This window comes from Alosa alosa, chromosome 18 (genome assembly GCF_017589495.1).
Source record: "Alosa alosa isolate M-15738 ecotype Scorff River chromosome 18, AALO_Geno_1.1, whole genome shotgun sequence".
In the NCBI taxonomy this organism is placed as follows: Eukaryota; Metazoa; Chordata; class Actinopteri; order Clupeiformes; family Clupeidae; genus Alosa; species Alosa alosa.
In genome coordinates, this window is record NC_063206.1 from 20,712,176 (window position 1) to 20,724,675 (window position 12,500).

The following is a 12,500-nucleotide window of genomic DNA, read 5'->3' on the forward strand; positions in this document are numbered from 1 at the left end:
CCAGGCTCATGGACATGTAGCAGACAGGGGCTTGATGGAGACCCAGAGTAAACAGCACAGTGTAAGTCCAGGGCCGGATGTGTGCATCTCAGGTGTCCAGGGCCGGATGTGTGTACCTCAGGTGTTCAGGGCTGGATGTGTGTACCTCAGGTGTTCAGGGCCAGATGTGTGCATCTCAGGTGTTCAGGGCTGGATGTGTGTACCTCAGGTGTCCAGGGCCGGATGTGTGTACCTCAGGTGTTCAGGGCTGGATGTGTGTACCTCAGGTGTTCAGGGCCAGATGTGTGCATCTCAGGTGTTCAGGGCCAGATGTGTGCATCTCAGGTGTTCAGGGCTGGATGTGTGTACCTCAGGTGTCCAGGGCTGGATGCACATGACTCAGGTGTTAGGCTCTGCTGGCTGCTGTGTTTAACTGTTCAACTTTTTGAAGTATATTTTTGGCAGGAAGTGACAGGAAGTGAGTGGAAGAGAGATAAAGTGGGATCGGGAAATGACCCAGGCCTGACACAAACCTGGGTCCCCATGGGCACTTGGACCCATAGGTGGTATTATATGGGCGCTGTAGGCAGTTGCGCCACAGTTGTGCGACATCTATGTTTCTCTTCTTCTCACATCTTAATCTTTCTACACTCTGTTTCCTTTCACATTTTTACAGTCCGAATCTCTCTCTCTCTCTCTCTTTGGCTCTCTATCTCTGTTGCCTAAACCAGTGCAGGTTCTTTTCTCAGGTCATTTCTCTCTTTCTTCTCCTTTCCTTCTCCCCCTCTCCCCCATTTCTCTCACTCTCTTTCTCTCCTCATATCCACGTCACAGCCACCACTTTCACTGGATGCTGGGGGAAAATTGCATCTAGTGATTCATTCATTTGGCCTGTGACTTATCAGGATTTTTTGGCTTGATTTTTTTTCCATGCTCCGTGGTAGACCGCACACGTCGGTCCAGTGAATGGACTCTCCAAGGAATTGGTCCGAGCCTCAGGAAAAACGTCTCAGTCTTCTTGACATGGTGGTAATCGGGGTAACAATGTCCGATAGGGACTGCTACACTAGCCTATCACATGAGGATTTGCTTCGTGCCTCTTATTGATCCAAAGGCCCAATGACGGCCTGCACTGAAGAGGGTAATGACTCTGGAAATGGGTGTTTTCCAGCTCAGAGAGTGTGTATGATGGATACACGGATTACAGATGGATGTATAGCAATGATGGATCAATAAAATACACAGTAGTGTGTGTCTGTGTGTGTGTGTGTGTGTGTGTGTGTGTGTGTGTGTGGGGGGGTCCTTATTGCAAAGTGTCTTGCAGTTGTGTAATTGCAATCAAAGAGTGTCCATACAGAGTGCTCAAGTAGTGCTGAGGGAAATCTTTGTGTCGTTTGTGAGTGCTTGTACATGTATAATTCTGCCGTGCAAAGGCAAAAGGCCGTAACTTCAATTTTATCAAAAATGAGTTTTTGTCATTTTTGGAACAATGGGCATCAATTTTATCATGTGGACAAATATCTTGAGTCAATTTTGTTGTTTTCTTTATCAAAATAAGATGCTGTTTTTGCCGTAACTTCAAAAAAGCAGAGGGTAAGCCAAGGCATAGCCCGTAACATCAGTTGTGGTTCTTTAGCTTTGTTTCAAGCGGCTCTATAGAACGCTGGAATTAAGTTACAGTGCACCGTAATTTCAGAAGCAGCAAACCATATTAACATTGGTGGTGGGTAAAACAAAGGCAGAGTGTCTTATGCCTATGTATTGTATGTAGGCCTAATTGAAGCACTTCAGCCACACTTCAATAAAGTGAAAAGAAAATGTTGCAGAGGTTGTAGGATGTAGCCTAGTTAGCTAGTTAACTGTTCCTGATCCACAAATAGCCTACATGATAGATGTTGTGCCAGGCAACTGTAAGACACCATAAATGTCTCAAAGCCTGGATACTATTAACTAGTAGCCTACTACACGTTTTCTCGTGCCATACAGGGTGGCTAGCTGCCTGCCAATCTGCAAGTCCACTCACTGGCAGAAAACAAAGCGAGTGGGTTGGGGACGCCTCACGATACACCTCCCCGTCCCTCCCCGGCGAGGAGAACATGTCGCACACAAACTAACCCAGCAGATAGAACTTAGATCGCAGCTTACCTTCCATGGAAAACAACATCCACTGAGAAGACAAATCCATTGTTTAAATCCATCACAAGTTTTCAGCAAGCCCATTCGCAATATAATTATGTGCAGGCTAGCTAGCCTAAAATCTATCAAAGTGCAACGTTGTTCGGATGTTGTCATTCAATTTTAAGTGTCGCTATGAGTAAGCTATTAGCTAAAGCTAGACAGTGTTGGTTGCAAAATATTTGACTCCCATACGAACAAAACTACACAGCATGTCCTTAAGTCGATGTCCCTTTAATTTGTCAAGAAAGAAATCCAATCAATGTGTGACTCCTCCGCCACCCCATCTACGACACAGACAGTAAATTATTATGTGTCCATGAGTAGCAAAATTCCTGTAATTGCATACGTTTCCAATGGCATTGGCTTGGATCATGTTGTGGCTGTTTTTTAAAGTGTTATTTTACTTAAATTAAGTACAATGATGAAATTTTAAAATGTTCCAGTGTAGCCTTCTCATTATTTTGTATTTTGTAATATTCTGTTGATGGAGGCCTAATATTAAGCCTTACTAGACAAAACTCACTAAATGTTATCTTAAGGCTATCATTGTTATCATATAAATGTTTCTATAGAGTGATAAAAGTCCAAATGGTCAATAAATTAGAAGTTAAGGTATTTTGCCTTTGTATGACCCATTATCGTTTTGCAGATAATGCAAAGGCAGAATACAGTAACTTCCAAATAAGGGTCAAAGGTCAAGTTTGAGCTGATTTATTTTTTCATGTAGATACATGTATTCATTATGACAATTACTTGGCAAATTTTCAGTGTCCTACCTATCATACATACATATGACTTTAAAGTAATTTTTCTCAGTTTCACACTCTGGCGAGTTAAGGTCTTTTGCCTTTGTAGGGCAGAATTCACCTACAGTCACTTCTGAGTATTAGGAATTTCTCTAACCTTGGGTGTACCTTGGCTTTTGAGACGTTAATATCAGCTCACTGCTCTTAGCTTGGAGACCCAAATGGGTGTCCAGGGAAACCGCTACAGACCTGAGTGTGTGCGGCCTGCCATGTGTGATGAAACTCCACGGCCTAAATTGGCGGCGCTCGGAGGCTGGCTGCGTGTGAACTTACCGTACCCCACCAGAGTGCGTCGGCATAGGTGGCAAACTGCTTGTTGAACTCCTTCTCCACCAGATAGACAAGGAAGGAGGAGAAGATGAGCACCAGGAAGCCCATGTACCAGGCGGTCACCAGCTCCTGTGGAGGAGAGACGCGGTCAGATATCAGTGTCATTTCATTATGCACAGAACGACATTGCGGCGCCAACCCATCTCGTTTTAGCTCCGGCTGTGGTCCTTCAGACCCAATAGGAAGGCACTGGGCAGCTAATAGAACTGATCAGGGCTTGTATACAGACCTTACTGTCCTGTATCTGACCCTAGGCAGATGGGTCAGGCCCTCGAGTTGTGGATCTGCCTGAGGTTTCTTCTTATATGTATCTCCAATTCTAGGGAGTTTTTCACACACACAGGGCCTTCTTTTCTATTCTTTTCTTTTTTCTTTTCTTTTCTTTTCATTTCTCTGTTTGTCTAACCATGCCATGAGACATGTGTAATGTTTTGGCGCTCCATAAGTACAATTAAATTGAAATGAAAAAAACTGAATTAATTTGAACCTCAGCATTTGGTGTCACACTCTGTGCTGGCACTGACAACTGGACGCTTACCAAGGTCAGAAGGGGCATGAGTGGGAAAAAAAATGTTCTAAACAAACACATCAAATTCGCCTCGCTTGAAGTGAATATTTTTTTTACTCATACGCATATGCTACAAGATAAACTATTGACTATTAAATTACAGAGTTAAAAGCTGCATTAGGCCACAGACAGGCTTTTAGTGACAAGCCAGTGGAAAAGTCTTAAAATGAGGAGAAGGAAGTGAATTGAAAAAATATGAGAGCTGTGTTAGGCTAGAGGAAAAGGAAAGCGAGATGGACGCTTCTTGCCGGCCACAGTGATTCAATCCGCTGTTTCATCCCATAATGGCCCTGACAAATGGCGGGTTGCTAAGTGCGGAGGAAACGTGTGGTTTGGCCGCCCCCGCCGCCAAGGCCCTGCGTCAGGCGGAGCCGCTGATGGCGGAGAGATTTCTCCGTCGCTGCCACAGCGATGGCCGACTGCGCTGACCAAAACTGGACTGCCGAGCCAGAGCTGTCCCCACCAGTAGATCCGCAAAAATCCAGACCCTCCAGCCTAAACAACTATGAATACATAAATGCCTTCTGACATGGATCACTTTACAATCCCATACAACTTCTAATATCTGTATTAAATATGGACTTTTATTGGCACTGATAATAAAATGCTTATCTTAATATTTATCAGGCACTTTTATAGACAAAACAACGGCACAACACATTTGTATTATTTTTGTCTTCTTCCTGGGTTATGAACCAATAGCCTTTGGGTGGTTAGCAGCACCTTTCTACAATTATCCGATATTTAATTTTTAATTTGAAGGAAAAATATTTGGAGCAAGTAAACCTTTAAGTTTGAGTTTTTTGACTACACATCCCAGCTTACCTTGCTATGTGCGTAAACTACAGATCCCAGCAGCTTCCAGGTGCCACCCCGTCGGTCCATGCGCACCATGCGCAGGATCTGCAAGAATCGGAGGCTTCGCAATGATGTCGCAAAGATGTTGCCTTTGCTACCAGCTGAAACAGCGATAGAGGCAATGAGGACGATGACATCTGTAAGAGACAGGAGAAGTGGACACAGTAAGAGAACATGTCATCAGCATCTTTGTGACCTCATTTAGTAAGGTTAAATATTGAAAGACTCTTGCTGTGCCTCTACCCTCCATCTGATTACATCCATTACTTCGTGCTTCATCTTAAAGGGAAAGTACTAAAAAAAATTCAGATGATTGACAAAACAATTGTGCAATGAATTTTAATGAATGAATGAATTGTGCAATGAATTTTGTGTAAACCTCTGCACCTGGGAGTGTTAGGCTAGCTGCAGACGGTGCGATGTATACATGTACAAAAGAACAAACACTGAGCATACTGGACCAAAACCACCATGGAAACTAGAGGAAAGTTCAATGGAAGACACCCCCAACACACAACCCCTTCTGCCAGTTGCCAGTCACTCATGTGTCTCGTTTGACAAGCTTCCGTGCTGAGGCTAATGAGATTAAAAGCCTGTAACAGATCCCTGTGAGGGAACAGTGGTGCGCTGGGCTGGCACTCCCTCTGAGGTTTCGCCTTCAGGAAAACAGCTCCAGTGTGAGTGTGAGTCTGAGTGTGAGAGTGAATGTATGTGTGTGAGTGTGAGTGTGAGTGTATGTGTGTGAGTGTGAGAGTGAGTGTATGTGTGTGAGTGTGAGAATGTGTATAAGAGAGAGAGAGAAAAAAACAGAGAGAGAAACCATGAGAGAGTGAGAGAAAGGGAGAGAGGGAGACATGTTCTACCTGTAACTTTGGCAACAATGACTTTCATTCATGCCAGTAAAGCATCATTTGATTTCATTGCATTTTATAGATAGAGAAGGAGGGAGAGAGATTGAGAGAGAGAGAGAAAGAGAGAGAGAAAGAGAAAGAGAGAGAGAGAGAAAGAGAGAGAGAAAGAGAGAGAGAGAGTGAGAGAAATGGCAGAAATTATTTGATGGATCTCTTGCCTGCCCACCCGCCCGCCCTCCCACCCGACATGCTCTCTTCAGGGGATCAAACACTAGGTGGAATGGGGCAATCGAAAAGCCAGGGCCACTTATACGTGCACACACACACACACACACACACACACACACACACACACACACACACACACACAAGCAAGTTACACAGGAGGAGGCCTGGAAAATCATATAAGAGCACTTGTAAAAACCATCCAGTCACGTCCCCACTTCAATCCCCGGTACATGGTCGCAACCTCACCGTCAAAATATTGTGTTTCTCTCACATCACACCTGATCACATTTCCTATTTCAGAGTTTACATGCGTGACACTCAAAGGAGGAATTTTCTTTTCGTAGAGCTCGTTTTTTGGGAACATTTGTCAGTGGAGCTGTGGTGAGCCTGGAACGGCTGTGACAGTCATAAAAAAAAAGTTCCTGGAATTTGGAAAACTCAAACGCACGAGAAAGGGATTCAACTAACTGTTCAGAAAAAGGTTCCTTTAAAGTATTCCATGGAACATCACTCTTCACAGAGTTGAGTGAACCATTTGAACTTTTAAAATGAAAGGCTCTCTGAAATTGCGGAAATTGAGAAGCAGAAGTGATTAAGTTGGTGAATGCAAAACTTAATTTAATTTAAAGTGCATGTGTGTGTGTGTGTGTGTGTGTGTTTGTGTGTATGTGTGTGTGTGTGTCAAACATAGCATGCAAGCTTCTTCCGTGATCTCTACTAGAAACGATATGGGTGCACTTTTTGGGAAAAATTCTCCAACTCCATTAGACATGAAAAGTCCCTATTCTAAAACTTCTACAACAGCATATGCTACAATGCACTAATACTGACTCACACACATGATGATGGTGTCGACAACATCAGTGCACCCTTTTCCACCAAAACCTCTCATCTTTCTTCAAAGGGAGCCCAGGCATACTCTCCCGCCATCTTTTATTCATGCGGATCTACCCGCTTTAACCCTGACCACTGACCAGCTGCGGGCTAGAGACCTCAAACAACAGAGTCGCAGAAAGACCCCCAAAAATAAACTGCTAAATGCACACGCTCTTTCGCAAGCACTTAAACTTTGGCCCCCGTGAGAGGAACAGTCGGAAAAAGAAAGTGTGTGTGTGTGTGTGTGTGTGTGTGTGTGTGTGTGTATGTGTGTGTGTGTGTGTGTGTGTGTGTGTGTGTGTGTGTGTGTGTGTGTGTGTGTGTGTGTGTGTGTGTGTGTGTGTGTGTGTGAGTGTGTGTATGTGTGAGTGTGTGTGTATGAAGGTGGGGAGGGGGGAAGAGAACTTGGGTGGGGGAAGCAATCACACAACTTCCTGTAGGGCCCATGTCAAATGAGTGGTCACGACTTTGTACATTTTGCGCAAAGGGGTGAGGGGTGGGAATAGAAGAGAGGAGAGGAGAAGAAAATAAAGGAGAAGAGAGGAGAGGAGAAGAGAAGGGAGGAGAGGAGGAGAGAGGAGAGGAAAGAAAAGGAGAGGAAAGGAGAAGAGAGGAGAAGAAAAGGGAGGAGAGGAGAAGAGAAGAGGAAAGGAGAGGAGAATGGAGGAGAGAATGGGGAGAGGAGATCAGAGGAGAAGAGAGGAGAGGAGAGGAGAGCAGAGCAGAGAAGAGAAGAGGAGAAGAGAGAAGAATCAAGAGAAGAGAAATGGAGAGGAAAAGAGAAGAGAAGAGGGGAGAACAGAGCAGAGCAGAGGAGAGGAGAGAAGGGAAAGGAGAGGGGGAGAGGAGGAGAGGAGAGGAGAGGAGGGAGAGGAGAGGAGAGGAGAGGAGAGGAGAGGAGAGGAGGGAGAGGAGAGGAGGGAGAGGAGAGGGGGAGAGGAGAGGAGAGGAGGGAAAGGAGGGAAAGGAGAGGGGGAGAGGTATGTGCGGATGTTGGTAATTGCTGGAGCGCGTTTAGAGGGGTCTTTAGGGTGGCAGTGCTAGCGTCGCTGGTGAGCAGGTGCCTTTTCTTAATGGCCCTTTATATGGCTGCAGGGCGACGAATGAGGGCCTCGGTCATCGGGGGGATAACACCGCTATTTTTTCTCTCTCTTCACTTAAAACACTGAATTAAGACAGGAAGCTGAAGAGCTTTCAAGAGGCAGTGGTTAATTATGGGGCTTTCATTCCAGTGGATAGATGTGGCTCTGGACACACTCACACTCTTTCTCTCAAGCACACACACAAACACACACACATATAGCGCACTCGCACACACACACACACACCCGCGCACACAGAACCCCCATAAAATCCAGTGACTGAGGCGACACTGTCAGTCAGTCTCTTTCATTTCTTTGGATTACAATCATATGCCCCCCCCACACACACACATATGGGTGTGCAAACACTCAAACACACACAGACACACACGCAGAAACACACACACACACACACACACAAACACACACAGGCCTCAGGACTGCTTGACCTAGTAATGAGGGAACATTGATAAAAGACTCATCTTGATCCACTCATTATCTGTCTTCTCTATATCTCATGCTGTTTATCTTTCTTCCTCTGTCTCAAAGGATACCCCGTCCTGTCCACACACACACACACACACACACACACACACACACACACACGGACACACAGTCATTACCCATATTGCCCTTGGCCATTGATCGAGTGCTGCCCTAGCAGAGTCATCATTAGTCCAGCACCATCATCCAAGCAAGAGCATCCATCAAAAGCCACACAGAGCAGACTGGCCTCCGCACCGACAACATCCCCAGGGCACGGTGCTCACATAAACACACAAACACTCCCACACCCCCACCCAAGTGCGCACACACACACACACACACACATACAGTACACGCAGGCAGGCACGCACGCAGGCACGTACGCATGCACGCACGCACGCACGCACGCACGCACGCATGCACACACACACAGACGCACACACACAGACAAGCAAGTCTCAACATATAATTTACAAAATAACCATACTTGACATTTTACAAATACAGGCAGAGATGTGTGTGCAGAGATGTGTGATCTTAGTGGCATCTTACCTATGACACAAAATGGCTTCCTTGCAAAGCGCAGTCGGCCCTGCCATCCTCTGTAGCGACAGCAACACCCGGCAGACCAGACACGCATGATGTACTCCAGGCCGAACACCACGATCATCACATACTCCTGCACAGACACACACACACACACACACACACACACACACACACACACACACACACACACACACACACACACACATACAAATCACTGTTTTCGCTTTGGACAAAGGTGTCTGCTAAATCTATAACCATAACCATAACCATAACTGTCACGTCATCATGGGTTTGACTTCTGTACATCAAGATGTGTATTTGATTTCCATGGCTGCACAAAGAGAGGTTCCAAATAAGCATTTCATGTGCAACCACTCACGTCTACACAGAGATGTTGTCTTCTGCACACAGACACTGTATACAAGACAGAGGACATCATTTCATATACCACAATTGAATGCTTTCAGTTTTACAGACCAACCCAAACACCATTGATATGGATAATGTAACATCAATTTCATCAGTACAAAATGTACAGCATGCTTCATATGTGGAGTTTGGGTGTATTTATCAATTTATTGAAGAGATACTACTTTATAAATAATACTTAATTTACTAACAAACAATATATACAAACAACAAACCAATATAATTCTGTTTTGTTGTTTAGGTACATCTTTAAAAGCCATATTCCTCCACAGTACAGATGAACATATAGAGAACAAAGCAGTCACTGAGCACAATAACATCTCAACATTGAGCGCTCAGGGGGAGGTGCTCAACACAGAAGGCGACTGACAGGCAAAGCAAAATACAGCCTAACCAAAACATATGGCCACCCCAGGCACCTAACTCCTGCAGCAGCAACACATCAGCAGCAACATGAAGGAGACCCAGGCCCCATCCTCTGAGAGTGGTCGTTAAAAACAGCAGATGGAATTGATAAACGGCCGCGATGTTCCGGCTTCAGTATCGATCTCGTTCACTGGGGGCGCTGCTTTGAGAGGGGAGCTTTGATTAGAATAATGAAGCTGTTCCCTCGTGTGATAAACGAAGACCTGTTGGCATTTGTCCACATCAAACATCCTCAGTGTGCAGCTCAATACTGCAACAGTGCCTTGATCGCCATGGCCCATATGAACATTCATGTCATGAACTTTTTTCAAGAATAAATCCACTAACCACCATTACTAACAATAAACTATATATAGACCCCAACTGTCAATGTGTAATCAATTTCCATTAATATCCACTGTGGATGTGACAATACATTCATTAATGGTCAACTATTGAATATTTTGGTAAATGATCAATTGGTCTATTTAGGAAGTATTTATTAAGGAAAAAAACTCTTTCGTAATCTGAAATTTATGAGATTGCCTTCATATCAGGCCTACATTATATATTGACTTTGTTCCTGTATAATATCAGAAACTGTATAAAGTAACATCACTTCCCATACTCATACAGTTATCTCACAGGTGTAGACTCTAAGCATCTGCTTTGGCATGGCGCCCCATGCAAGCTACAGCGCAGTCAACGGAAACGTTTGAGTGTGCACTTTCTGCCCCCGCTCCACATGCTTCTCTTCGGGGGATCCCTAATGTTGTCTAGTTAACGTAATTATCGCGGAGCTAATTCATCACCCACTGCTGCCTCGCTAAGCGTAATGCCGTCGTTTGATCAGTCCCAGGTGACTTCACCCCAGGCTTTTTTCTTTTCCAGATTAAATCACCTGTCAATATTTCAGATTACCACCGCAGATGACATGGCTTTTACAGATGGTGGAAAAAGCCGGTTAGGCTGCAAAGGTCCTCACTATTTCAGTTTTTTCTGATTGCTTAAGCACATTTTTTGTAACTATGGCTATTTTTGCAAAAAATTGTAGTTCTCTTGCAAAATCTAACTCACCTTGCTTAACTTTTCACACCTTCGTAAAAATGGTGTTTTCGTATCAAACAGTAAAACACAAGCCATCACAATAATAAGCACACAATGTGGCAAATACACACTGATGGTATGAATAAAAAACACATCTGGCTTTTGCTTTCTCTGTGCACAAGGTAGGCTATGTCAGTTTGAGGTCATACTTTTGTCATAGTTCTGTAAACATACAGGGATCCAAACTTTTGTTCTCAAAACTCAAGTATTGGTGTTTATTTACACACATCAAAACAAACACAAGTGGGTTTTTCCAAGTCAAAATACAAAATATCAATTTCACTGAGGGAAAAAAAAAAATCAGTCTACATCGTGTCGTCTCTCTCAAAATTTCGTCTACATCACATGCAATGTCCTCTAGTCCAAGGCACCGGGGAAAATATATTCTGGAATGCCGTATCCAGGCCTGGCATGATGTCTAGTTAATATCCCCACATGTAGACTGTTGTTTTTTTGCCTGTAAAAGGGCTATTTCTTACTCTTCTTACCCTTCCTCTTACCCCTCCTTGTCCTCCTCTTGCTCCTCCTTGTCCTCTTCCTCTAACTTCACATTGTTGTCCTTGTCATCCTCTCCCTCTCACTTCTTCACCTCTGCATCCTCTTCCTCCTCCTCTTCCTCCTACTTCTTCACCTCCACGTCCTATTCTTCAGCCTCCTCTAATTCTTACTCTTCTCACTCTTCCTGCTCCCTCCATTGTACCCATTGTACATTACCTGTGGCTTATTTATAGTGCTTAGGCTGATTGCAAAGTGAACTAATTATCTAAAACAGTTTTTACATGAGAAAGTGTGCCAGAGAGTTGGCAAAATAGTGTAAATAATAGCCATACATGTGTATAGATTTACTAGGAGTGTGTTGATCATTTGAAAGTGTAAAGCAGTGAGTTGTGTTTACAGTTCCGCAAAAAGAGTGCTGTGCAGTGGATTGTACCTACAGTTGTGCAAAGTGTGTGTTGCAAAATTGCAAACTGAGTGCAAAGCAGTGTTTGTGCTTTTAGTTTTGCGAACTCAGTGAGTGGCTTTGCTATAAGTATTAATAGTTTTAGAAATTGTGCTATAAGAATCACGGTTGTGTTTAAGCATTCAGAAAAAACTGTAATAATGCATTCTGTCAGCACTTTTTACTCTAGATTAGCATGGATCTGTATTGAAAACCACAATGTAATAGGCAAGCTGTTATTATTCACAGTCTAAATTATTTCCTCCAAGATGGTTTAATGGTTGTATGGTTTTGTAATGCCAACTTGAAGAAACTGATTATGGGAAAATGTCTTAATAATTGCATTGTGTAAAGTGGCCCTTGGTTAGGCTCTCACTGGTGCTCCCATCACATAATCCATTCTATTTTCAGTGTTTTGTCTCACTGAAACATCTCTCTGAAGATCTCGGTCCCACACTGCAGGGGTCTTTAGAACATTCAATTGTTTCCTTCAGTAACAAATTGAGGTTGATATTTATTCAATTAGCCATAACAAATATCATATGTTTTCTTTGCACAGACTTAGATCTCTGTGTTCCAGTGACATGACCAATAGTAGAGTTCTCCCTGCGGTGGCCCTCGCTCACTGGGAGACGATCGGGTGCCTCAGGGCCCAATGCCATGGACGCTCCGCCTCAATCTCCGCGGCTCTCACGCGGCCAGCGCCCGTTCCCATGGAATGGACAGAGAGGACACTGTGTTTGCTTTCCCCAGCAGCGTCCAAAAACTCGATCCGTCCGTCGATCCGGCCTCCGCTGGGGCTGTGTTTTCACACTGGCGAGGGGTGAC

General features: G+C 44.2%; 1 protein-coding gene across 10 annotated transcripts in view; it reads right to left on the minus strand.

The window, feature by feature from the left end:
* The window catches only part of kcnq5a (potassium voltage-gated channel, KQT-like subfamily, member 5a), a 144,304-nt gene that overhangs the window by 28,415 nt on the left and 103,389 nt on the right, over positions 1-12,500 (minus strand). For all 10 annotated transcript variants that reach the window (XM_048269462.1, XM_048269458.1, XM_048269457.1 and 7 more), the window contains exons 4-6: positions 8,795-8,921; positions 4,687-4,856; positions 3,237-3,362 (exon numbers count right to left, since the gene is read on the minus strand). In XM_048269462.1, coding sequence (XP_048125419.1) covers positions 3,237-3,362; positions 4,687-4,856; positions 8,795-8,921 — 423 coding nt within the window. The remainder of the gene's footprint in view (positions 1-3,236; positions 3,363-4,686; positions 4,857-8,794; positions 8,922-12,500) is intronic.